Source organism: Elgaria multicarinata, chromosome 21, assembly GCF_023053635.1.
Source record: "Elgaria multicarinata webbii isolate HBS135686 ecotype San Diego chromosome 21, rElgMul1.1.pri, whole genome shotgun sequence".
Taxonomy (NCBI): domain Eukaryota; kingdom Metazoa; phylum Chordata; class Lepidosauria; order Squamata; family Anguidae; genus Elgaria; species Elgaria multicarinata.
In genome coordinates this window covers 14,784,450-14,811,821 of record NC_086191.1, presented here as the reverse complement: position 1 = coordinate 14,811,821, position 27,372 = coordinate 14,784,450, and the positions used below count along the sequence as shown (strand labels likewise).

The following is a 27,372-nucleotide window of genomic DNA, read 5'->3' as shown; positions in this document are numbered from 1 at the left end:
TTTAGGGTGGATTCCTGCATTGAGCAGGGGGTTGGACTAGATGGCCTTGTAGTCCCCTTCCAACTCTGCTATTCTATGATTCTATGTAGTTCTAAAACCCACAGATGGTAGGTTACCTCTCTGCTGCCACCACATGTGAAGACACGTGTGTGGGTTGTCTTACCTATGCCTCTCTTTTTAAAAACAACAGCAGCGACGTTGAGTCTTGGGTCTATGGAACTCACTGCCAGTTTTTAATAAAGTTCCCAATTGGACCCTCACCGTTAGCTATGAAAACTTCAAGTTATACATAGTGTTCCAAACGTAACTTCTGGAAAGGGGGCGTTGTGGTGGGCAGAAAGGAGAGCGAAGAGGCCAGGATACAAATTATCCTGAGCCTCTTTCAGCCTCCTTCCCTCCCTGTCCAAAGCGCCATCGCTAGACAGACTAAAAAACCCCAGCGAAATCTGCAAGGCAGGAGGAGGGACAAGATTATCTCCGCTGTGCCTCCTGCTCCCCTGAACTAGATGATCAGATGCCTCTGAATTCAGGGGCTTCCAGCCACAGAGGGTACAAAGTGCCGAAAGTGACTTTAGCTCCGTAAAGAAAAATAGTAATGATTGCATATTTTTAAGGTCTATCCCCCTCTCTCCCAAGCCCATCCATTTTCTGCCATGGCATCAACGCTTCCCAAAAAGGTACACCTCTAGGCCTGAGGATACGAAGGTCCGTGTGCCATTGGCAAGAAGGCAGAGGTGCTGATCAGACAGGGTTATCTGAGGACTTCGGTGCCGAGCAGAAAGCGGGCCCTGAAGACGGAAACCGAAAAGGCATGTGAGAAAAGCGGTCGCGTAAGCAGTGGGCAGAAAAGCAGGGAACTGAAGCCTGGATGGGTGGAGGAGGCAGGGGAAAGTGTCAATGAGACAGGCTGGGGCGAGGGGGGAGAAAGAATCGCCATTACATTGATGATAAAATGTCCTCAGTCAAGCCTAAGATTAAACCTCACCTAATTATACGGCCTGAAAGGAAGAAATAAAGCCACTAAGTACAAGTCTGAAGGAAGTGGTTTCCGGGCTCCGTCCGGAAGCAAGCCATCGGGAGAGGAGTTTTACTGAGCGTTGACGCTCTGATATCAGGGGTGAGTGTGGGGGGAGGCTAAAAAAAGGTGGAAGAGGTGTGGTTGTGTCACACACACACACACACACACACACACACGGTGTGTCTTTTCCAGATGTAAACACCAAATATGCCCAGCTTCTCTTTCCTTTCCTTCGGCCGAATCACCCTTTCCTGGCCTCGGTTTACCGGGGTGGGAGAAGGCGTCAGGACAGATAACAGACGAGATGACATGGTGGCTGCAGAACATGACTTTATTGCACAAGGAGGGGCACCACGAGTCCGCACAACCAGTTCAGAGACAGGCAGGAGGGCCGGGAGAGAAAGGGAAGGATAGTTGGCTCTACTCTCCCCGTCCTGGAAGGTAGCAAAGAAGGACGGAAGGAAGGAAAAGGTATGTACAGAACACAAAGACACAATGGGACCAGGAAGGAGGGAGGCCCAGATCTCGGCCAGGGAGGAAGAGGAGCTGGAATGGGGAACGCTAAATGGATAGCACCACCGAGGGTGAGATAAATAGCGGGGTGGATTTATCCATCCCCACCGAGGAAGAGCCCAGGAGCTACAAGTGCATTTGGAAAAAGGGGGAAGAAGGAAGAAGGATCAGATGTGTCACAGCTTTCAAACGTTTCACAGTTAATTGGGCACGCTGGCTGGGGGCACCCCGCGGAACCCAAATCAGTGCTGAAGTTAGGGAGAGGGGAAAGAGGGAGGGAGGGAGGGAGGAGGAGGAGGAATCAAAGGTGCCAAGAAGGACGGCGCAGGTCTTCCCCGCCCCGCTGACCCTGCTGCGTCATACAACACGGGGCAAGAGTACACCCTCCCCTACCTCGGAGGAGAACTGCAGTTATTGCCTGGTGAATTAATTTAGCCGTGGCGTTTCCCACTGGGGCTAGTGACAATAGTCCAGAAAAGTCCCGGGCCCCAAATCGTAATTCAATAATAAAAAAAAAAAACAGAAAAATGAAAACCGGCAACACGACGACGACGACCACGACGACCATCGAAACGACCCACCCACAGCTAGGAGGGCCGTACAGCTCCGGACTAAAGGTTACAGGCTGGTGTACAAATAGAGGAAGGGACAGCAGGTCTTGGAAGGTAGGTGTCCACGAACAGGGGTTCAAGGAGCTCCTTTCGCTAAGGAAGGCTGGATGAAAACAGTGCTCGTTTGGACCCACGTGTCCGTCTCCCCAAAACCCGTTCTGGAAATAGTCAATGTCCCCCAGGCCAGCGGAGAGAACCGGATCGCAGGCCGGTGGGTCGTGCGTCTTAAGGGCGGGGAGGGGTGGTGGGGAGCTGGATAACCGTACAGCCTGTCCAAAGTCTCTGTTGCACCCCGAGAAAACCGAGAGAACCAACGAGCCGGGTGACCCCTCGTGGGGACACGGAGGTGGAAGGGGACGTCTTGGGTGCCTCAGGGGCAGTGGGGGGCCGCCGGCGGGCCGCCCAGCATCTGTGTGACCTGGCTGAGCTGGGCTGCGGCCGTCTCTGATGCCTCCTTCAGGCGCTGCGTGTTCTCTTGCAGGGTTTGCACTTCGGCCTGCAAGGCTGCCTTTTCGGCCCTCTCCTAGAGGAAGAAAACAGGGTGAGAAACGTGGTGGTGGTGGTGGTGGTGGTGGAGAGGTCACCCTATGCTTCAGACCCGTTCTTCGGGATTGGGACACCGGCTTTGTTCTCATCATTTTGGGCCACTGAGACCCAGCCCAAACCATGGACTCGTTGGGTTCTGGAAGTTGTCGTCTGTCTAGGCCAGGGGAGCAGAAGTCAAATCTAGCCTCCTGCAGGAAAATATGGACGTGGTTTCCACTGCGGAATACGTCACTTGGAAACGGCCGTGTTCCACCTCTGTCCCCTTCCCAGAACCTTGTTAAGGAGCAGCAATGGTTAAATGTTAGGAACTGGATGATACAAAGGTCCCCATGGAGGCACAGTGGCCGACGTGACTCTTCCAAAATTTACTTTTGTAACATATTCTCCAGTCGCCCAAAGACAGGGCCAAACTAGATGCGAGGTTGTGACTTGGTTCGTACATACTGACAAACCAGAGTGCGGGTTGAGTTTGGGTTATCGTTGAATTGTGGGTTGTCCTAATGTATGAACCCTGCAGTTTGGTTTAACTATGGTTTGTTGACGGTGAACAACCCAGAGTTCAGGACCCAACCAGGTTCTCTTCCTGGTTTGTCCTTACATGTGAACCAGGTCTAAATGTGTCTCTGCATTTAGTGTGATTTAAAAAAAAATATGTCAAAAAGATGTTTTAAATTTTGTATACTTTTTAATGTTCACTATTTTTAACTTTTCTAAACCGCCCAGAGAGCTTCGGCTATGGGGCGGTAGATAAATGTAATCAATTAATCAATCAATAGCAAGAGATGAAAAGAAGAGCTGATAATTATTGAGATGGCAGTAAGTGGGGAGGTAAATTTTAACCCTTTCCTCCACTCCTATTCTTCTTTTGAAGCTGCTACTTGCATTGAGAAGAAAACATAGAATCAGAATAGCAGAGTTGGAAGGGGCCATAAGGCCATTGAGTCCAACCCCCTGCTCAATGCAGGAATCCACCCTACAGCATCCCTGACAGATGGTTGTCCAGCTGCCTCTTGAATGCCTCCAGTGTGGGAGAGCCCACAACCTCCCTAGGTAACTGATTCCATTGTCGTACTGCTCTAACAGTCGGGAAGTTTTTCCTGATGTCCAGCCAGAATCTGGCCTCCTTTAACTTGAGCCCTTTATTCTGTGTCCTGCACTCTGGGAGGATCGAGAAGAGATCCTGGCCCTCCTCTGTGTGACAACTTTTTAAGTATTTGAAGAGTGCTCTCATGTCTCCCCTCAATCTTCTCTTCTCCAGGCTAAACATGCCCAGTTCTTTCAGTCTCTCTTCGTAGGGCTTTGTTTCCAGACCCCTGATCATCCTGGTTTCCCTCCTCTGAACACGCTCCAGCTTGTCTGCGTCCTTCTTGAATTGTGGAGCCCAGAACTGGACGCAATCCTCTAGATGAGGCCTAACCAGAGCCGAATAGAGAGGAACCAGCACCTCACGCGATTTGGAAGCTATACTTCTATTAATGCAGCCCCAAATAGCATTTGCCTTTCTGGCAAATAAATAAATAAATAAATAAAATAAAGAATGACGACTAATAATGTAAAACATCCTTTCCACTGACAGCATAAAACGCTAAACATTGAAGCAGCTGAAAGTAACAACCCAACAGCAATCAAAATACTTAAACAAAACAGAGACGTATTAAAAGCAGCACGTTCAAAGCACGTACCAAATGCTTTCCTAAAAAGTCTTTTACCAGCTTTTGGATGGTCATCAGTTTTGGAAGAGCAGCGTTGGGCTGAAGTAGCATATTGCTGGGTCTTCCTTGGCCCGGCTTCGTCCCAAGGTCCAAGCCCAGCGCATGCGCTGCTCTGCCTTGTTTCAGGCACAGTAACCCTCTGTGTGTGTGTGTGTTTTCTTTGTCTCTCTCTGCCTGTGTGTGTTTGTGTCTCTCTGCCTGCCTCTCTTTTTGTATGCCTCTCCCTCCCTTTGTGTGTGTCTTTCTACGTGCCCCCTCAGCCCCTGTTCTCTGTCTCTGATGTTTCTCTCACCCTCTGAAGATCTTCCTGTAGTGTCTTGAGCGTTGATTCTAACTTCAAGACCTTGTCAGCAAGACTAAGATCATCCTGGGACCTACATGGTTAACAAAACAGGGGAGAGGGAGGAATAATGACAGCCAGTCAACATGAATACACCCCCCCCACACACACACACATCCTTTTCCTGGGAAACAAATCTTCTCACTAATTCCAGCCCTCTCTGTATACCTCATCACACAGTTATTAACTGCCTTTACTTCACCTGCTTATTTTATTATATTTAAAAATACGTGTAGGCTGCCTTTAAAGGCACAACCTCCTCAAGGTGACGTCATTACGGAAAACCCCAAACAATAATACGCAGAATAAAAATCCCATGTTAATAAACAGTGAATAATAAATCAATCTCCAGCCAAGAAATTACTAAAGTCTTCAGGATTTTCCTAAAGCCTGCAAAAATGTAGGCTGCGAAAGGGCCATATTTCAGAGATTGGGGGGTGGGGTGGGCAAAATACCGAAAAATGCCAGCCTATTGTAGCTTAAAGCTCTGATGGACAGTCATGAAGACTTAAAAGAGGCATTCCAGCCTTTTAGAATGGGGTGGGGGGACTGCACAGAAGATGGAAACCATGGAACAACTGAGAAAAGAGAGGTGATGATGATGATGATGATGATGATAATGATGAAAGCAAAAGAAAGCACAATTTCCTCTTGTGTATTTGCACTGTTCTGCTATACCACAGTGCCACCTAGAGGTTATGTAGTGGGAAAGCAGGAAAGGAACTGCTCCTCGTGCAGCGCTCGGATCTCAGTTCATCAACAAAACTGCAAGCAGATACAGCTGATTCACAGCCATGCGTAGAAAAGCTGTGAATGCACCACGAAGGCAGCCTTCGTAAAAGGGCGGTGTCTAATATACGCCGGCTGAAATTTGCGCAAGAGCCTTGTTTTTCTCTGGCCAACTGGGGAACTCAGGAAGGCTGGATCAGGGCCCCAGGAGGACTGGCTCTGGCCTGAGGCTCGCCGCTCCTAGCGTCGTTAGAGGGATCAATGCCCTGACTTAGCATGAGGAGGCATCCAGGATTCGTCCGAAGGTGTCAGCCGCTCTTTGGCTGTCGGTGATCACTGCAAAGCGCTTTGCCAAAAGGCAAGGTGGAGATGTGGAACTACTCTTTTTGTGGGGGGCGGGGGGGGGGAAATCCCTTGTAGAATTTAAAGGGCACAGACAGGAGACTGAGGCACGGAGAAGATTTCCCCCACTCCACTGTTGCTCCTCCAGACAGACACACACACTGTTGCTCCTCCAGACACACACACACAGCTGCTTCTTACTCTTCGTGGGGCTGTGGCTGCATTGTGGCTTTTTGCACCGCACTGCACAAGGGTTCCCGGTTCTCCAGCTCCTGTTGCCCTGTGTCGGGAGGGGGGAGAGAAGCACAGGTAAGAGAGATCCAGCCAGAAAACCCGCTCTGCAGGCAGGACACCCCCGGTTCGATTCCCACCATCTCCAGGTAGGTCTGGGAGACTCCTCTGCCTGAGAACCGCTGCCAAATCAGCATGGTTTGGCCTGATATGAGGCCGCTTCCTATGCTCCTCTTTAAATCAGCCTTTTTCTTCAGCACCATGAGGACTGGAATCTTATTTCATTTTTAAGGGACAAGGGTCGCAGCTGGGTGAAAAGAGCACATGCTTTGCATGAAGAAGGGCCCGGATTCGTCTCTCTGGAGAACCGTAGCCAGCCAGGAGAGACAATACAAGGTTTTGTGGGCTGGACACATACCGTATTTCTTCGATTCTAAGACGCCATCGATTCTAAGACGCACCCCATTTTTAGAGATGTTTATTTGGGGGAAAAAGGCATCTTAGAATCGAAGAAATACTATTTCCCTCACTGCCCAGCCAACCAACTAATGGTTGTGTCCTTTTCTTTTTTCCCTCCGTGCGAGAAGAAACCGCCGTTTGCGTGGGAAGAAGGGGGGCCCGTAGAAACAAAGAGTAAACAATATTTTTGGGCGGGGAGAGAGAGGAGAAGACGCGATTAAGGAGCTAAAACGCTTCTCTCTCCAGTCCCGCGTCTGTTCGATCGGTTCCGTTTAAGGCGCTCCAAATTCTCCATAGGACCCGGCTCTTTACTTGTCAGCGCACCAGGGGATGACGACACGCGAGTAAGTCCCGTGGAAATCGATGGGACTTCTGAATAAATTTAGGATTTCCGAAGCACCTTCAGGACTAACAAAAAACCAGGCGCATACCCTCCCAGCTCCTCCTCGCTCGCATGGCTCACGGCTGCTGCAGGAGCTTCCTCTTTTCCTCTTGCCGTATTTCTTCGATTCTAAGACGCCATCGATTCTAAGACGCACTCCATTTTTAGAGCTGTTTATTTGGGGGGGGGGAAGAAGTGCGTCTTAGAATCGAAGAAATACAGTAGTCCCACAGGCTCTGAGGTCAGTGGGGCGATGAATCCGCTGCAGGTCTCAGTCAGAACCAATCGGAACTGTTTGAGGACAAGAGGACATTGCCCTCTCGTTTATCCCGCAGTTCTGTCCGAAGCGAGCGATATAAAAACGCCGTTTTCAACTTTTTCTGCTGCATTAGATCACCTGCATTTTTACAGTTTCGTCTTTCAAGGTTGCCGTTGTCGTGAACTGGCTAGAGAGCTTTGGCTATTGAGCGGTATAAAAAAGTAACAAGTAAGTAAATATAAAGAAAATATTGGGTCAGATGGAGAAACGACTCAACCGGGCACGAAGCAGGTCCCTTTGTGCCTCGGATGCGGAGCCCAGGTCCCCTTCGTGGAAACCTCCCACCGCCAGACACCCCAGCTCCCAGCCTGCCACCAGGTAGACCCCAGAGAGTCGGGCTGGGCTCCCGACACCCACCTTCTCTCGACAGGGCTTCCAGGAGGTTGTTGCAAGCAGACGCCAAGTTGGCAATCGATTCCCACTCGTCTTCCAGGGACTCGCTCGCTTCGGACAGAACTGTGGGATAAACGAGAGGGCAATGTCCTCTGTCCTCAAACAAAGCCTGAGCCGGGGGTGGGGGTGACTCAGGCCCAGGGTCCCAATCTGTCCATCTGAGCCTCGCCAAATAGCCACGCCCCCTGGCCACCCCCCCTCTCGCCCGATGGTTGATCACTAGTGGCTTTCTAGCTTTGATACAAATTTCCCCTTTTCTAAGAAGGTTGAAATGCCTCTCCTTAAGGCCAGGAAGGAAGAGGTTGGAGCTATAATAGGCTGGTATTTGTGGCCCCACCCCTTTTGGCCTTCGGCTCCTCCCCCTTGTGCCATCAGCCCTCCACTGGAATACACTCCCCCTGCCCGCAAGGCCCCGTGGACTGAAAGAGGTTTCCTTCTGCCAGCCCAGCAATAGCCACACACTTTCATGTCTAACCCGACTGCCCCTGTTTTGGGAGAAGATGTTTCAGGTAATCAATCAGAATCAGATTCAGAACTAGAAGACGCAGCGCCAGACACCAGCCAGCCTGGACTAGTGGGGGAGGAAGCTCTCACGGGCAATTCCCCACAGCTGGGAGTCAGCCCTTTCCAGAGCTTATCTCCTCAAGGCCAATGGTCTACACACTCAGTGGGAAGTGAGCCTTCTTCTGGATGAGAGCACCCCGACAAGCTAGCTGATGCTAGGGTCCGCCAGAAGCTCAAACGCACCGGGCGGAAGGAAGGTGTGAGAAAGTCTATTAGATTACACCAGAATCTGCCTCCGCACCAGGCGCTCTGAAGTTACGGGCGTTTGGGAAGTGGCTTCCTATTCTTCTTGAGTGGACAATTGTCTTGCTTAGTTTGCATAGTTTTGCCTAGGGGGACGTTTCCAAGAGGTTAGACTCTCTTCAGGTAGAAGAGACATTTCTTGCTTAATAAAAGCTTTGTGGATTACTTAAGCAAGCCTCGTTATTTGCCTCCCATCGAAAGCAGGAGTGTTCTGAAAAACACGACACACAGGTGTGTCTTTGCCCTCCCGGAGAAATGTAGGGCAAAGACTCACTTTTGGTGATGGAGTTCCGCAGAGAAAGCGTCCGGGGCAGGAACTTATCCGTTTCGCTGGATTCTGAGGAGAGAGGGGGCTTCTCTCCAGGCGGAAGGGGTCGCGGACCTTTGACCTCTGGGCCCGCGAGGGGGCTTTTTTTGTTCATGGCAGGGTCTCCGGGACGGTCCTAGAAGGAAGGCAGCCGTAAGAGCAGGGCTTGGCTGTATTCTGCCGTTTCCCACAAGCTATAGAATTTGAAACAGCTTCCTGAGAAGCTGAGTTTAAACAAACAAAAAGTTTCTAGTCCTATAGAAACTTCAGGTGAGCAGCACAGAGAAGCAACACAGAGTTCTTATTAATCTCATCAACGACAGGGTTTATCAACTGAAGTTTGTTTATAGTTTGTGAGTTGGAAAATGCAGGGTTTAGAGTAACACAGAGCTGCTACCATGGATTTGGGAGTCAGACAGGCCAGTTGGGGAGGGAGCAGAGAGCTGAGCTGGAGCTCCAAAAGATTTTAAGCTGCACGCCCCTGTTCAATTTGTAAATAAACCCAACTGCAACAAAATGCTAGCAGGCCTCCCCGTGACTTCATTCCAAAGGAAACCGAATCCACTCCAGGATGCTAGGAAAAACTTACTGTATCCAGGTTTGGGGGAGCCTTGGGCGTGGCAGCCAAGATCAGATCTGGAGGGGGGCTGGCTACCACGGGGGTGTCCTGAGGTGGCACCCTGCAAAGACAGAGACGCAGGAGACTCAAAACAAGCAGACAGGAATGGAGAATTTCTGAGGACAGAGGAGGTGGAGTCGATGTGCTTTGCGTGACGGACGAAGAGGGAGGTGGGGACCCAGAGAAAAACCAGCCTCTTGCGCAAATTTCAGCCAGCGTATATGAAACACCGCCCTTTTTTCGCAGGCTACCTTTGTATCGCATTCATACAGCTTTTCGACGCGAGGCTGTGAATCAGCTGTATCTACTTGCAGTTTGAGATCCGAGCGCTACACGAGGAGCAGTTCCTTTTCTGCTTTTCCCCTACATAACCTCTAGGTGGCACTGTGGTGTAGCAGAACAGTGCAAATACACAAGAGGAAATCGTGCTTTCTTTTGCTTTCATCCTCCTTATTATTATCGCCATCATCTCTCTTCTCCTGCTCATGGCAGTTAAAATCATTAATCAGGAGTAGTAGCCATTGATAGCCTTTTCCTCCTGGAATCTATCTAACCCCCTTTTAAAGCCATCCAAAGTGGTGGCCATCGCTACATCTCGTGGTAGCAAATTCCATCGTTTGACTATGCAACGTCCTACCTTTTATCTGCCCTGACTCTCCCACCAAACACCTTTGTATATGCCACGGATATATATCAGTAGAAGAGTTTCATGAGCCACGGTGGAGGCAGAGAGGGGACCTAAGGCTACTCACGGGTTCAGAGGTCCAGGCGTTCCATCGCTGTTACTCCAGAGAAACTCAGTCCTCTCCTCTGCCAGGCTGTGGGGGGGCCCGTCCTGCAGGGACAGTGAGTGCAGGAGCTGGAGTGTGGCCGGTTTGAACCCCGCTTCGCTCCCCGGCCTGGTCAGCTCCACGTCTCCAGCTGGTGGCTCACTTCGCCTCTTCTCTTGTAAAGACTTTTGGTACAGCTCTGAGAAGCTTCTGCTCAGGGGAAAAAGAAGAGGCAATCAAAAGGAAACAGAGCAGAAAGAAATGAAACAGGCTACGAATTTACAGATAGGCCTAAAAGCAAAACACTGTGCGGCGAAGAAAGCATATGGTTTACATAAAAATAAATAAACACTTTTCTGTGTGTTTTCTTCCTTTCTCTTACTCCGATTATGTCTGAAGGTTTAAATATATCTATACCCCATAATTTTGAAAAGAACATATCTCTATTTGTGGGGGGGGGCATGGATTCCCCCCCCACCCCAATTTCTGACTAAAGCAAGCAGTGTAAATGAACAATGGTCTCAAACGATCAAATACAACTCTATTTTTAACAGAACCGTCTAAGAAATGGGTCTAACAGGAATTAGTATCCTGTGATGTTTTTGACTTGTTAGCCAGGTTTAGCCCGGAGAAGAGAAGATTGAGGGGAGACAGGATAGCGCTCTTCAAATACTTAAAAGGTTGTCACCAAGAGGAGGACCAGGATCTCTTCTTGATCTTCCCAGAGTGCAGGACGTGGAAAAACGGGCTCAAGTGACAGGAAGCCAGATTCTGGCTGGACATCAGGAAAAACTTCCTGACTGTTAGAGCAGTACTACAATGGAATGAGTTACCTAGGGTGGTCGTGGGCTCTCCCACACTAGAGGCCTTCAAGAGGCAGCGGGACAACCACCTGTCAGGGATGCTTTAGGGTGGATTCCTGCATTGAGCAGGGGGTTGGACTCGATGGTCTTGTAGGCCCCTTCCGACTCTACTCTTCTATGATTCTATGACTTCATTTATAACAGGCAGCGGTATGGTGGAGGCTGACCAGGTTGGGCTGACCAGCCCAAAGAAATCCATGCGCTCATGTAACGGAGTGCGTCTGCTCCTCCTCACCCCTCCCCACAAAAGGCAACTCACCTCCTGGGTTTCCCGTTCTCATCTGGGGGCACCACAGTGATGGTGACCTTCTTGGCCGTGCGCAGGAGCTCCGTGGTCTGGGCGTGGCTGAGGCTGGGCAGGGGTCTCTCGCAGACCCGCACCAAGCGAGCCCCGGGCTGGAGTCCCGCCTTTTCGGCAAAGGTAAAGCGCTCCACCTCGGTCACGAAGCCCTCGTGGTCCATCTGGAAGCCCAGCTGCCCGACTCCATTCCGCAACAGGGTCAGCTCCCGCGTCTCACAGCCTCGGGTCACCAGCTGCCAAAGCAAAACAGGGGGAGGAAGAGACACACATACAACGAGGAAGTCATTCAGGGCCGGTAGGTTTGCTAAGATCTTTTTTATTTATTCCCAAAACAAAACAAAACAAAAATTAGGCTACAGTTAAAACTGAGGGAGATGAGAGAGAAGCGAGACCATTCCGTCAGCCCTGCTGATAGACTCGTTCTTTCCTCTTCCCTCCCCCTTCCTCTTTCCTTGTGTGCTGTGCCTTTTTAGATACTAAGCCTACGAGCAGGGACTCTCTCGTATGACCAGTTTTATGTAAGCTGCCCCAAGGCCCTTTTTGACTGAAAAGCGGGAGGAAAATACTTTCAGTAAATAAATAAATCATGACAAAACATCAGGTCAAAAATAATTCAACAGGGCAAGTACAGAAATAGTAAATCCTAAGCAGCAGCAGAGAGAAGAAGAAGACAATTTCCAATTATGGAAATACAGACTGGGAGAAACCGAGGCAAAGAGGAAAGGCCTGAAAAAAGTAAAAACCAGTCATTAACCGTGCAGTGTGGCTTAGAATACTTGAAAGGTTGTCACACAGAGGAGGGCCAGGATCTCTTCTCGATCCTCCCAGAGCGCAGGACACGGAATAACGGGCTCAAGTGACAGGAAGCCAGATTCCAGCTGGACATCAGGAAAAACTTCCTGACTGTTAGAGCAGCACGACAAGGGAACCAGTTCCCTAGGGAGGTTGTGGGCTCTCCCACACTAGAGGCCTTCAAGAGGCAGCTGGACAACCATCTGTCAGGGATGCTTTAGGGTGGATTCCTGCATTGAGCAGGGGGTTGGACTCGATGGCCTTGTAGGCCCCTTCCAACTCTGCTATTCTATGATTCTATGAATCAAAATTCCAGCATGTCCCACCCCCTGCAAATACCAGCGAATTCGCACCTGCAACCGGTGGACAATGTCACGAATATCAGATGCTTGCTCCTCGTCCACACGCATGCAGATGTAGTCTCCCGTCTCGTAGTAGAGGTCTAAAGTGCAGCTCTCGGAGAAGGTCCAAGCCAGGATGTCCCGGCAGGAACAATTAAAGACCACCCTTTTCTCGCGGGCGTCAATGAGGACTAGAAACTCCGCCGAGATGCCCAGCAGGCCCCGGAGCTCCGAAGTCTTGCTCTCGGGTCCTCTGCTGCCGTCCCGTGCCCACACGCCCCACACCAAAGCCCCCGCGCTGTGTGCCTCTGCGGCTTTCGGCACTTTAGATTTCTCCCGCTTCTTCGCAGCCAAAGCCATGAGGACGAGGCGGGACGAGGAGGCCTCCAAGGTGCTGGTGGTGGTGTAATTGAGGGCCAGGTCACGCAAGTACTCCTGGCGGGTGCGCGTGGCCATGGCGTGGAACTTCCCGGAGCGCTCGGCCGCGTTTTCTGCATTGATCACCTTGGCGAGCAGAAGGTCCCGGAAGGCGGGGCCCTTGACGAAGCAGTTCTTAGCCAAGATGAAGGGACCGAACGGCGGGATGTCTTCGGTGCAGCTCACTGCGACGCTGGGCAGAGCAGCCGTAGGGAGAGGAGAAAAGGGTTTGCAGGTCACAAATTTTACATTCAACGGCTTTTGGAACAATTCTTGCATTTCTCCTCCAAAAAATTTACTCTTTCTAAATCATTCTCATACTAGCAAATGGGTCTGGTTTTGCCAGGTTGCAGTATCCTCCTCCTCCTCCTCATCATCATCATTATTTATTGCATTTGTATTCCGTCCCATAGCCGAAACTCTCTGGGCGGTTCACATAAGATAGAAACACTTAAAAACAATATACAAAGATTAAAAAACCACAAAAACAATGTACACATACATTTAAAACCAGTATAACAACTTTAAAAACGATGAGCCAAAAAAGAGACCCAGGGTCCCAGGGTCATTACATATTGCTTAATAATAATAATAATAATAATAGTAAGCCAAAGCTGTTTGCATCAAACTTTGAAGCCCTTAGTTTGGACACATTATGCTTGCCCCACCTGAGCAAATCCAGGCCCAGTGGCATTGCCAGGCATGACCTGTGCCAAGGTGCATCTTTATAGCCCCACTCCCGGCGTTAAGACCCTATAACTGTCCCTTGGACTACAAATTTTCCTCTAGATTCAAACAGTATGGATGCAATGCTCCTTGCTGGTTAGGGAGGTCTAACCCCAAGTTGCTGCAGGCTTCAGCTACAAGGACACATTTAATTAAAATTAGCTCATGTATTTTAAAAAGGAAAATAACCCCAAGGCGTGCACCTCTAGGACCCCTTTAATATGCATGCCTAGTTTCACATCCCTAGGCTGCACGGTCATGGCACTCTGGCGCTAACGGACGGACATAGAATCATAGAATAGTAGAGTTGGAAGGGGCCTACAAGGCCATCGAGTCCAACCCCCTGCTCAATGCAGGAATCCACCCTACAGCATCCCTGACAGATGGTTGTCCAGCTGCCTCTTGAAGGCCTCTAGTGTGGGAGAGCCCACCACCTCCCTAGGCCACTGGTTCCATTGTCGTACTGCTCTAACAGTCAGGAAGCTTTTCCTGATGTCCAGCCAGAATCTGGCTTCCTGTAACTTCCATGTCCTGCACTCTGGGAGGATTGAGAAGAGATCCTGGTCCTCCTCTGTGTGACAACTTTTCAAGTATTGGAAGAGTGCTATCATGTCTCTGCTCAATCTTCTCTTCTCCAGGCTAAACATGTCCAGTTCTTTCAGTCTCTCCTCGTAGAGCTTTGTTTCCAGACCCCTGATCATCCTGAACACGCTCCAGCTTGTCTGCGTCCTTCTTGAATTGTGGAGCCCAGAACTGGACGCAATACTCTAGATGAGGCCTAACCAGGGCTGAATAGAGAGGAACCAGCACCTCACGCAAAGTACCAAAACCCTCTGTCTTTGGGCCTACTTCTTCGGCCAACTCGCTCCCTTCAGACTCAACTTCTGTTACAACCCAGCCGAATTTCGCACATTCGTTCCAATATGTAATACCTAGTATCTGCTTCGCTCATCCTCTTTTGTACAGGAATCTCCATGACTCCATATCCTTTCTCTTGAAAACAGTAGGCCAAAAACATGGGAGAGAGAACGGTGCACCATCTTTTTACTTTTAAAAAGGGACAGGTGGGTGTCAGCGGGCAAGGCCACGGGGAGGAGGTGGAACGGCAACCAGACGGCCAGTTGCAACCATGGCGGAAAGCCAGGCGAAGCAGATACTAGGCACTGCATATTGGAACGAATGTGCGAAATTCGGCTGGGTTGCAACAGTCTGAAGGGAGCGAGTTGGCCGTGGAAGTAGGCCCAAAGCCCGACGGTTTTGGTACTTTGCGTCACCCTGACAACCGCTCAATAGGAGGCCTCGCAGCGCCCTCTACTGGCACAGAGAGGAAAAAGGGTTCCAGAAAAGCCCTAAAAAGATGGGGGTACATTGTTGGAAGGAGCAGGAAACGGGAATTGGCACTTCATGGTGTTTTAAGGAGTCGGAGGTGAAGCCTAGTCTATAGACTAGGGGGGGAATATGTTAGAAATATGCCACACTGCATAACCATCGCAGTGCGTAATGAGGATGTGGGTATCTAAAGGCAGGGTGACCCTAGGAAAAGGAGGACAGGCCTCCTGTATCTTTAACAGCTGTGCAGGACACGGAAGAACGGGCTGAAGTTACAGGAAGTCAGATTCTGGCTGGACATCAGGAAAAACTTCCTGACTGTTAGAGCAGTACGACAATGGAACCAGTGACCTAGGGAGGTGGTGGGCTCTCCCACACTATCATGTATACTATGTTTTAATCCGTTTTTATGTGTTTTATATTCGCTGTAGTTCCCCGCCTCGATCCAAGTGCAGAGGCGGGTAAGAAATATATTATTATTATTATTATTATTATTATTATTATTATTATTATTATTATTATTATTATTATCCACTTTCCCCTATTGCTACCCTATTTCTCCTTGGTTGTTGTCTGGCCCGATGGAAGAGATCTGAAGACCCTGACTGCAGCGATCTTTAAATCTGCCTCGCGAAGGTATTACGCTAAGACGGTTTTCAACATTTTCTTTTGAAAAGTCAGGGCGACTTTATCTGAGTTTCCCCCCACTCCGCCTCCTCACCTGTAGGTAGTGTGCTCCGTGCATGATTCGTGCACTCTCACCACAATGAAGACGTGCTGGAACTGGGAACGCATCATGCGCGGCGTGAAGGGCAAGGCGCCGGGTTCTTGGAAGATGATGGTCACAATGTCATTCCCAATGTGACGCTTCCTCAGTAGCTGCAAAAAAAGGGACAGAAGAGGAAAATTATCCTGACTGTTAGAGCAGTACAACAATGGAACCCATGACCTAGGGGGCTCTCCCACACTAGAGGCCTTCAAGAGGCAGCTGGACAACCATCTGTCAGGGATGCTTTAGGGTGGATTCCTGCATTGAGCAGGGGGTTGGACTCAATGGCCTTGTAGGCCCCTTCCAACTCTACAATTCTATGATTCTATGTTCACATCTCGCTGCCCTTGTCAGTGAGATCCAGCATTTCCGTATTTTGAGAGAGCCAAGAACAATGCACCCCATCTCCCCGTTTACTGCGTGCAAGTTGCTCGCCCAATTGTATTTAAGCAAAAAGCCCACACTTGCCTGCTGTTGGTTGTTTGGAGTGTAGGGCAACATGGTAGAGACGTGGAACATGATCTCATAGTCCTGATACATGGTGTAGAGTGAGTGAGTGCCCGTAGAATCATCTGCAAAGAGGAGGAGGAGAGAAAGAAATTGAACACACTTGTACCACTAGATGTAGCACATAGGCACTTTTCAACTCTACTATTCTATGACTCTATATTCTTATGTCGACTTTCAAAGGAGCTGATCCCATCCCAACCACTGCTGATAACTGCGTCCCAGAACTGGTCCAGGTGAGTCTCTTTTAAATGAATAAGTAAGTCGGGCGGGACCCACTGATATGGAGGGAACACACTGAGGGAACTCTACCCGCCCCCCATAACCCGGATACGGCCCTGACACCATAAGATTCCACCCTCATGGTGCACACCAACAAATTAATAACGCTTTCAACGGAAATGTTTACAGTTCTCCGCATTTGCACACGTGCATATAGGCAGCTGACCATGCCCCACACTTACTCTTGGTGTCTAGTTGCGCACGGTACTTGTCAAAGCCGCGGAGGCATACACGGTCGCCCAACAGGTCCAGGAATTCCTGGAAGGTTGGCCCTGCTTTTTCATTGTTGTACATGTCCTCTTCGGAGCACTGGCCGGCCATGCAATAGAGCACCCCTACTTTTCGCTGGAAGCTGAGCTGTGGGGAGGAGAGAAAATCAGGAGATGGTTTGGGGGTCCTCTCTTAGCTTCTTGGACAGATGGACAGACAGAGCTTGTCTGCCTCTGCTGCATCTTCTGGAGCACAATGAAAGAGCGAAGAAAAGGAGGGGGCAAAATAAAAGGAAACACCAAGAATTCACCCAGTGGGATCTATAACTTCAAAGGGTTAATTTCTTTAAAAAAAAAAAGGTTCTGGGGTTCAGGGTTGCTAGGAACAGGGCCTGGGAAAGCTGGTCATAGGCCCACGCCAGATGGGAAATGAAGGCCCCATTTCAAACTGCTCATTAAGTATTTTTTTAATCAGTTCTAAATACATATGAACTTTTATACTGTATTTTATATTTGCGTTTTTAACCTGTTGGTTGTTTTATTATGGTTTTAATTTTTGTGAACCGCCCAGAGAGCTTCGGCTATTGGGCAATATAAAAATGCAATAAATAAATAAATAGAACAACTTATTGAAAAAAAGGTAACGGCATGTACTTTTATTCAAGATGTATATAAGACATCACTTCTTCACATTCAGAAATGCTTCACGTGCTTTTCTTTGGGCAAATCCATCAACAACAACAGAAAATGCAAGCAACTTCTCCTTGTCAATGTCAATGTTCAAAACTGCTAATCCCTTCAAACGTTCTTGCACCATCGCGGACCGAAAGTATGACTTGATTTGTTTTAGGACACTGAAGCTCCTCACGTTAGAGGGAATCGTTGCTGGCAATGACAGAATGCACAACACGATGAGGACATTTGGGAAAGTATTGCCCAATCTCAAGTTCGATATTTGACCACAAGTTTCCTTCGGTGAAACAGCATCGAGTTTGAAATTCACATCAAAAAAAATTTTTTTTAAGAACCACTTCGCTCTGAATGTCAGTTGAAATAGGACTTGGGTATCGCAGCTGAAACTGATTAGCTTTTTGTGACAACTCATTCTCACCTAGCTTCAGTTGTCCATACTCTGGTAACTTCCAAATTAGATTACTGCAATGCCCTCTACGTGGGGCAGCCTTTGAAGACGGTCCGGAAGCTGCAGCTTGTGCAAAATGCGGCGGCCAGATTGATAGCTGGGACCAGAAGGTTTGAGCATATAACACCAATCTTGGCCCGCTTGCATTGGCTGCCTATACGTTTCCGAGCCCAGTTCAAGGTGCTGTTTTTAACCTATAAAGCCCTACACAGCTTGGGACCACAATACCTGACGGAACGCCTCTCCTGACATGAACCTACCCGTACTCTGCGCTCAACATCTAAGGTCCTCCTCCGAGTGCCTACTCCGAGGGAAGCTCGGAGGATAGCAACAAGGGAGAGGGCCTTTTCAGTGGTGGCCCCCCAATTATGGAATGATCTCCCCGATGAGGCTCGCCTGGCGCCAACATTGTTATCTTTTCAGCGCCAGGTCAAGACTTTTCTCTTCGCCCAGGCATTTTAACAGCATTTAACAACGTTAAGTTTGTTTTTAACGGACCTCAGAATTGTTGTTTTTAAATGGATACTGTTGTTTTTATGATTCTGATGGCTTTTTAAATTTTGTATACTTTTTAATGTTTAACATTTTTAATTGTTGTAAACCGCCGAGAGACTTCGGCTGTGGGGCAGTATATAAATGTAATAAAATTATCATCATCATCATCATCATCTAACTGCTTAAAGTGTCACAAAAAATCAAAAACCCCACAAATGTCCCCCGACTGCAGAAAAGCGACGTGAAAGGCCATCGATAACAAAGTCAATTACGTTGAAGAGAAGAGATACTTTGTAACAAATCTTTACCAAAGGGTCCCCCTTTGTCTCTACCAGGGGGACTCGGAGTAGGGGTCCCCTCAAAACCATAGGCCCATGCCAACTGGATCCACCGGCACCCCTCTGCCCAGCCTGGCTAGGAAGTAAAAGCTTTTGGTCTCAGCTGATCACAGACAGGGGAGGAATTTCCAGGAGAATTTCTTCTAAAGAGTAGTTTTCACTGTGTACCTGTGCAGTTGCGCAGCTGTGAGTATGCACACAATTTATTTTTAACCCTGTATTCCTGCACAGCTGTAATACTCTGCATGAAGTTACCGGATCGTTCAAGTGAAAGAGGAGATTAAAAACTCATTTTAAAATCACTCAATAAAACCAAGCAAACAAAAGCCATAATACCCCTTGCTCGTCCAACTTGAGTAAGGTCTCTGGAACTTTGGGGGAATTTGAGGCCAGGCGGAGACATTGCAGGTTGAGCTCAGGAATCACGTGTTCCAGAAGCTTCTTGGGAGGGATGCCTCGAGGCGAGGTGTGGCGAGCGGCAAGGGGAACAGCATCCTCCAGAATGGATCCTCGTAGAGTCCGGAGCTGGAAGGGTGAGGGAGGGAAGGAGGTGAGGGAGAAATAACCATCAAGGGGACGAAAGGAGAATCACACAAGCTGGTCTGTGTTCTGTGGCAGGCTACAGCACCCAGCATAGCTCAGTGGTTAGAAAGGTCTGGGAGAGCTGGCGTTAAAATCCACCTCTGCCACAGACTTCCTATGTATGGCCTTGGGCAAGTCACTGACAGGGTTCATACAACACTAACTTAGAATCACAGAATAGTAGAGTTGGAAGGGGCCTAAAAGGCCATTGAGTCCAACCCCCTCCTCTTTGCAGGAATCCACTGGAAAGCATCCCTGACAGATGGTTGTCCAGCTGCCTCTTGTATGCCTCCAGTGTGGGAGAGCCCACAACCTCCCTCGGTATCTGGTTCCATTGTCGTACTGCTCTAACAGTCAGGAAGTTTTTCCTGATGTCCAGCCGGAATCTGACTTCCTGTATCTTCAGCCCGTTATTATGTGTCCTGCACTCTGGGAGGATTGAGAAGAGATCCTGGCCCTCCTCTGTGTGACAACCTTTTAAGTCTTTGAAGAGTGCTCTCATGTCTCCCCTCAATCTCCTCTTCTCCAGGCTAAAAATGCCCAGTTCTTTCCGTCTCTCTTCATAGGGCTTTGTTTCCAGACCCCTGATCATCCTGGTTGCCCTCTTCTGAACACACTCCAGCTTGTCTGCATCCTTCTTGAATTGTGGAGCCCAGAACTGGACAAAGTACTCTAGATGAGGCCTAACTAGGGCCGAACAGAGAGGAACCAGGACCTCACGTGATTTGGAAGCTATACTTCTATTAATGCAGCCCAAAATAGCATTTGCCTTTCTTGCAGCCATATCGCACTGTTGGCTCATATTCAGCTTGTGATCTACAACAATTCCAAGCTCCTTCTCGTTTGTAGTATTGCTGAGCCAAGTGTCCCCCATCTTGTAACTTTGCATTTATCCCTATTAAATTTCATCCTGTTGTTTTCAGCCCAGCACTCCAGCCTATCAAGATCACTTTGAAGTTTGTTTCTGTCTTGCAGGGTATTAGCTATCCCACCCAATTTTGTGTCATCTGCAAATTTGATCAGCGTTCCCTGCACCTCCTCGTGCAAATCATTAATAAAAATGTTGAAGAGCGCTGGGCCCAGGACGGAGCCCTGCGGCTCTATCCAGCAAAACTCACCCTGAGCTTTGCAGCTGTCCTTTACACAAGAGGGCTTCTGCCTTTACTTAGCTTGAGCCTGATACACTTGACTTGACCAGACTCAACCTCGCCTGCCTTGGCCTGACGGTTTGATATAAACTGTATCTCCTTACTCAGATGGCATGAGCTTCCCCTGTGACCACAGAATGGGGCACGTATGTTCCCACAAGGCAGGGGATGGACCTGGTGCACACGACAGGTGGGAAATAAACATGGCCCACTGCAGAAAGTTGTAAGAACCCACCTGGCTTGTGCGTATTATAAGGCGGTAGTTGTACTGGGGTCCAGAACTGCCTTCTTTCTCCTCGCGCCGGAGTGACACAGCCACGGCGCCCAGTTGATCGTCCACTCCGAAGAAATTCTGGTGTTCTGTGGGGAGATAAGGGAGGAGACCTTACGGACCACTTCATTCTTCTCCACTCCATCATCATCATTATCATCATCATCTCAGATGATTTCTATAACGCTTTAAATTTTTAAAAACCAAAACCAAAGCTGTTTGCAAGATAAAATCATGATCAAATACAAGAAAATCCATCACTAAAACAAAAGAATAAGAAAAGAAGCCATGATCAAATAATAAAGCAGCCATAAACCAACAAAGCAGCCGTAAAACGATAACATTTCATTCACAGGATCAGGAGGAGTTGACAGTGCTAACGGTTAGGGAAACAGATGTGTTTCAAGTTGTTGGTGGAAACACTCGACACTAAGAGCCTGCCTGACATCGATGAGAACATTCTGCCTTGTGGGTGCCACAGCTGAGAAGGCCCTCCTCACACCACAGCTAAAGGAGCCTCAGTAGGCCAAGTTACGTGTCTAACCCTACTGCCCCTGTTTCGGGAGAAGATGTTTCAGGTAATCAAACAGAATCAGATTCAGAACTAGAAGACGCAGCGCCAGACACCAGCCAGCCTGGACCAGTGGGGGAGGAAGCTCTCAGGGGCAATTCCCCAGCTGGGAGTCAGCCCTTTCCAGAGCTTATCTCCTCAAGGCCAACTCCTACACACTCAGTGGGAAGTGAGCCTTCTTCTGGATGAGAGCAACCCGACAAGCTAGCTGATGCTAGGGTCTGCCAGAAGCTCAAACACACCGGGCGGAAGGAAGGTGTGAGAAAGTCTATTTGATTACACCAGAATCTGCCTCCGCACCAGGCGCTCTGAAGTTACGGGCGTTTGGGAAGTGGCTTCCTATTCTTCTTGAGCGGACAATTGTCTTGCTTCGTTTGCATAGTAATTGCTTAGGGTGTTGTTACAAAGATGTTAGACTCTATTAGGTTAAAGAGATGTTTGTTGCTTAATAAAAGCTTTGCAGATTACTTAAGCAAGGTTCTTCATTTGCCTCCCATCGAAAGCACAAGCTTTTCTGAGAGACATGACAGCACGGTAATAAGGCTCCTCCAAGCGTAGAGACTGGGGCGGCCTACGCAGGAGAAGGCAGAATCTTATATTATTATGATGATTATTTCCATTTATGTGTACTCCTATAGCTGAAGCTCTCAAGTCAACATACGTAATAAAAATACAGTAAAATTGAAAGCTCACCAGCTCCTGCAAAAAGCAGGAATCTTGCACTAACAGTAGTCAGCTAGTTCCCCGTGACCTAGTTTACCCTATTGCAACTTACTTCTGCCTCTTATTTGGTAGTGGTTTCTGTGAACCTTCCCCTTCCCCACACGCACACAGTACACTCCAAGTCCCTAAATTTCTCCACCTTTCCAAGGCCTTAACTAGCATCACAATTCCCTCCCAGGGATGGGCGAACGAGCGAGGTTTGAGCCCTGCCTCTCCTGGATTCGCATTCGCATTTCTGATTCCTGTTTGTTTTGAGCGAATGGGAAAACTGCATTAAACGAACGGCAATGCAACGTGAAAACTGCACGGCCTTTTGAAAAAGTGGTGCATTTTTTTCATGTACACATTTCACAACGCAAATACACTTTTGGGAATCGGCAAACATTTTAGGAGAAAAAAATGCAGTTGGGAATGCGAACGAGGCGTTTTTCGGTGACTTGCGAACCGAAACAAAATTCGCATAGATTCCTATCCCTTCCTAAACTTCAGTGAAATAGAGCAATAGCGCCATTTGCTGTTGGTTTTAAGAAACAGCCTCATAAATGAACTTCAGTGCACCTAAGAGCTGCTCAATGAACTCCAATGCCGAGGGTCACTGTGGGGATAGACCTGTAGTGGGTTAAATTGTTGGCACCGATGGCTTCTTCAATACGAATTCACCGTGCAAAAAAGGAAGCACGGGGAGGCGAAATAACGTCCCTGGGAGTGAATGTTCCACCACGAAATCACTGGCTTTAGAATTAAAATTCTGCCAAGCAATCTAGCGTGAGGCCTATCAGTCTGCAACATTCAGACTGATCACCTGTGTTGGGATGCCTCAAGTTGGATCCCTAGCCCGTTAGGACGCGGTTTCCCTCTCGTCCCCTCGTCCGCTCTCATCCAGCCACCAGTGACTCACCCTTGCCATAGAAATGCTTCCGGTAGTAACAGGCTCCAAGATCGGCGTATTCAACGGCGTAGCTGGTCCGGCTGGTTCGCTGCCCGTAGCTTTCTCGAGGCTCCTCCAGCACAGAAACGGCCATGTTTGGGCAGTGAAACCCCGCCAGGGACCCTCTGTGTTGGCCGAGACCCCACTCCACCTCGCCTCCGGCCTCCACGCGGAAGCAGGGGCACCTGAGCACCAGAGACCCGTCTTTGTCCTCGCCCGCCTCTCCCTCAAAGGGGGCCGTGGCGTCCACCTGTCGGGACTGAGAAGCCGCCGATGCCCCCGTGGTGACGTTGCCCGGCTTCTCGGCTTCTCGCGCCACTTCGCCCGGCTCAAACAGGATGCTCTGGACGTCGTAGTGAGCCAAGTGGCGGCCCCAGACCGGAGCGGCCGCCTCGGGCACAGGCTGGCAGCCGCCTCCATCACCCGGCAGCGTGCCGTCCGCCTCGGTTTCCCAGACTTCGGTGGGCGCCAAGCCTAGCAGGAGCAGGGGGTCGCGGAAGCGCCGTGCGGTGGGGCTGCCGGCCCGGGGCTCTTCATGGCTGTGTGCCCGGGCTCGGGGGGGCGCCGGCCCCTTCACGGACGAATTTGGACTGCTGCTGACGCGGTGTATCGCCGCTCCGGGGGCGGGAGGCAAGGCAGAGCCGGGGGTGGGGGCGGGGGTGACGCCCAACTCCCCTTCGCTTAGCGTCACGTCACTGTTGCTGCGATGCATGAGATAGCTACGCCTTGGAGACCTCAGCAGGGGGCCGCAGGGGCCCTCGCTGACCGCAGGCTTGGGCGCCCGGAAGGTGTCGAAAGAGAGGGAGGTGAGAGGCGGGCGATTGGAGTGGCGTCGGATCTTGCGGATGAAAAGGTCGTCAGACTGCATCGCCTCCCGGACCTCTCCCTTCGGACCCTGCCCCGGTGACCCAAAGGACCGGGCAGAATTCCCACCCACGTCTCCAGCTGGGTGGGAAAGAAGGCCCACTTTCCCGGGCTTCCCGGCAAATCAAGTCCTCAGCGAAGACCGGTCCGCCGTGTCTCGTGGGGAAGAGGCCAGTGCCCCGCCCATGGGGAGAGAAACTCCCAGATCCCACTGAGCAGCTGCTCCGTCCCGGCGTGACTCCGGTTGGCATCAACGGCAGGCAAACACCATTCAGAAGCAGGGGTTCAGCACACCGCCCCCCAGGCGTCCGGAGTTACCAGGCATCGCTGGGAAGGGGGAAACCAGACTCACCATGGTGAGGGCGGATTTCTGCAAAGGAAAAGAAACCAAGTCAAAAGAATATATGATTTGAGACAGTTTGGGAGGGTGTACGGAGCTGGTGCTCAGCCTCAGCCCAGCTCAGCTTCCCTGGAACACAGGATGCTGTTTTATACAGTCAGTCCACCTCTCTATGTTGCTCAATACTGTCTGCACGGACTGGCAGCAGTACTCCAGGAGGGGCTCTGCCATTAGTTAGAGATGCCAGGTTTGGAATCCGGGACTTCCTGGTTGCAAAACAGCTCTGCTACGGTCCCTTCTTCTCCCATAATTGCACCAAGGCTGCGTGTTAAAGGGGGGCGGGGGGGGGGAACCAGAAAAGACAGCTGGTTTACAGAAAACGTTCTTGACACACACACACGCCCCTCCCCATTTTAACACTGCGTGTTGTTCTTCTTCCAGTGAAAATGAGGGCAGTGTGTCTGCTGTGTGTGCGTGTAGAATGTGTGTGTGTAGAATTCAGAGGAGGGCGACCAGGATGATCAGGGGTCTGGAAACAAAGCCCTATGAAGAGAGACTGAAAGAACTGGGCATGTTTAGCTTGGAGAAGAGAAGATGGAGGGGAGACATGAGAGCACTCTTCAAAGACTTGAAAGGTTGTCACACAGAGGAGGGCCAGGATCTCTTCTCGATCCTCCCAGAGTGCAGGACACGGAATAACGGGCTCAAGTTAAAGGAAGCCAGATTCCAGCTGGACATCAGGAAAAACTTCCTGACTGTTAGAGCAGTACGATAATGGAATCAGTTCCCTAGGGAGGTGGTGGGCTCTCCCACCCTAGAGGCTTTCAAGAGGCAGCTGGACAACCCTCTGTCAGGGATGCTTTAGGGTGGATTCCTGCATTGAGCAGGGGGTTGAACTCGATGGCCTTGTAGGCCCCTTCCAACTCTGCTATTCTATGATTCTATGATTCTATGAATGCAGTCGCAACAAGCAATCTCATTTCGTTCAGCTGGGCACCCAACCAAAGAATTTAATTCAAAGAGCAATCTTTCTTCCTGACTCTTTTTTAGGATGCACTGGGGGGAAAGTTAGCAGGGTCCTAAACATCAATCGGGATGAGCAGGGTGTCCCCAAATCCATGCATTCCAAACTTCAGAAGCCCCAGAACCTATTTTAAATGCCTTTGTTTAGTGCTGGGAACCGGAATTAAAAGGACAGAGCGGCCCATACCTGCCTGCACAGGCTGTGCTTCCCTCTGTGCTGAGTCAATAAAACCCCACTAACCACCACAATTTGGGATTTCCAGGCAGGGGAGGAGGGACAATTTCAGGAAGTGGTTTTAGGGCTGCCCACCCCCGCCCACCCCCACGCCCGTCGAGGCACCCTTTCGAGCCAGGAAGAGGCACTTTTTGCACGGCAGTTAAAAGAAAGGTGTTGACCCTGCTCAAGGCTCGGTTTCACAGCCTCAAAGGAAGCCTGTCGCTCTGCACGTACTCAGAAACCAACTGCTCCTGTGCGCATACCCCCCGGCGTTAAAAACAGGGCTCCGTCCCACGTTCCAAATCCCTGCCCACGTCGAGAGCCGATTAGCCGAGTCGTTGGGCAAACGTTAGCCCCTGTCGCTGCCAATCAGCATCTGACCAGCTCAACTCTCCCCGTGGCAGACAGGGTACAGATGGCCGGCAAAATCCGCACCCAAGGCGTTGCCTCTCCCTTCAAGGAACCCACTGGCGAGGCCGACAGGAATAAAGAGCGACCACCGAGACACGCACGTACAGCAGGGGTGTTGAACCCCTTTCAGCCTGAAGAGTTTGGGGAACCTATCGAACCTATCATGGGAGGAGCCAAAGGGGAAAAGGGGCGTGGTCAAGAAATCAATAATATCAGTGCCTCTGAGCTTAAAGGTCTTCTTGCCAGTAACTAAAGCCTTTCCACCTTTTAGAACGGGGGGGCAAGGACTACGCAGAAGCTGGGACACAGTCAAAGCATTGGCGGTTGTGGCGAAAGGAACCTCAGGGGGCTGGATTGGGGCCCTGGGCTCAGGTTCCCCACCTGTGAGGTGCAAGGATGGTGAGTGTCGCGCTCAGTTAGAGGCTGGGGTCTTATTCTGAATTAACAAACCTGCTCACAGTTTCAGGAAAGATGTTTCCTGTAGTTATTATTATTATTAATTTATATAGCACCATCAATGTACATGGTACTGTACAGAGTAAAACAATAAAATAGCAACACCCTGCCGCATAGGCTTACATTCTAATAGAATCATAATAAAACAATAAGAAGGGGAAGAGAAGGCACCAAACAGGCACAGGGTAGAGTAAAACTAACAGTATAAAAGTCAGATCAAAATCAAGTTTTAAAAGCTTTAGGAAAAAGAAAAGTTTTTAGCTGAGCTTTAAAAGCTGCAATTGAACTTGTAGTTCTCAAATGTTCTGGAAGAGCGTTCCAGGCGTAAGGGGCAGCGGAAGAAAATGGACGAAGCCGAGCAAGGGAAGGAGAGACCCTTGGGTGGGTAAGAAACATGGCATCAGAGGAGCGAAGAGCACGAGCAGGGCAATAAAGATAGGAAGGAGCTAGACTGTGAAAAGCCTTGTAGGTCAACAGGAGAAGTTTATATTGGACTCTGAGGTGAATTGGAAGCCAACGAAGAGATTTCAGAAGTGGAGTTACATGGTCAGAGAGGCGAGCCAAGAAGATGATCTTAGCAGCAGAGTGGTGAACAGAAACCAACGGACTGATGTGAGAAGAAGGAAGGCCAGTGAGAAGAAGGTTGCAGTAGTCCAACCGAGAAATAACCAATGAATGAACAAGAGTCTTGGCAAAAGAGACAGACAATGCATGAACAAGAGTCTTGGTTAGAGACGGTCCACACGGTTGTTCTGCTGCACCCTCCAGTTGTAATGCATTTGGATTCTGTTCTATTTCTCCCTCTCAAATGCACATATTTATATATGTATATACACATACACACACACAGTGTGCCACATGGCTGGTTGCCCTCATGTGCAAAATAGGGGTTAGAATGCCACATCAGGACTGGGCAGTCCCAGATTCAAATCCCTCCTCAGCCATGAAGCTCACTAGGTTATCTTGGGTCACTGACAATCAGCCTAACCTACCGCACAGGGTTGTTGTGAAGATAAAATGTGTGCGTGGGAGACACGCATTATGTACACCAGCCTTCCCAACCCAGTACTTTCTGGATATTTTTGACTCCCAGAATCCTCCAGACAGCTACGGTTGGTTTTAGAAATACATAATAATAAGTGACATCTTTTGAGAGCAATGTTGCCTAGTGGTTAGAGTGCTGAACTAAGATGCGAGAGACCAGGGGTTCAACTTCTACTCAGCTGCAGA

At 49.6% G+C, this 27,372-nt stretch overlaps 1 protein-coding gene across 1 annotated transcript; it reads right to left on the bottom strand.

Moving 5' to 3' along the window:
* Positions 1-1,357: 1,357 nt before the first annotated feature.
* SIPA1 (signal-induced proliferation-associated 1) lies at positions 1,358-23,818 on the bottom strand. The gene is made up of 15 exons (XM_063145839.1): positions 22,802-23,818; positions 20,574-20,698; positions 18,945-19,133; positions 16,608-16,782; positions 16,105-16,208; positions 15,589-15,746; positions 12,408-13,005; positions 11,221-11,495; positions 10,081-10,308; positions 9,299-9,389; positions 8,677-8,845; positions 7,560-7,658; positions 6,013-6,091; positions 4,693-4,774; positions 1,358-2,665 (listed from the first exon to the last, which is right to left on the bottom strand). Exons 1-15 carry the CDS (start codon positions 23,697-23,699, stop codon positions 2,513-2,515), a joined length of 3,423 nt encoding a protein of 1,140 aa, XP_063001909.1. The 5' UTR covers positions 23,700-23,818; the 3' UTR covers positions 1,358-2,512.
* Positions 23,819-27,372: the final 3,554 nt, after the last annotated feature.

Coding starts and splice junctions, on each gene's coding strand:
- SIPA1 (XM_063145839.1), bottom strand. CDS start 23,699: ATGCAGTCTGACGACCTTTTCATCCGCAAGATCCGACGCCACTCCAAT. Junction 13,006..15,588: donor ACGGAGCACACTACCTACAG/GTGAGGAGGCGG, acceptor TGCTCTGCCCAG/CGTCGCAGTGAGCTGCACCG. Junction 11,496..12,407: donor ACATTGTCCACCGGTTGCAG/GTGCGAATTCGC, acceptor TTGCTTTGGCAG/CTGGTGACCCGAGGCTGTGA.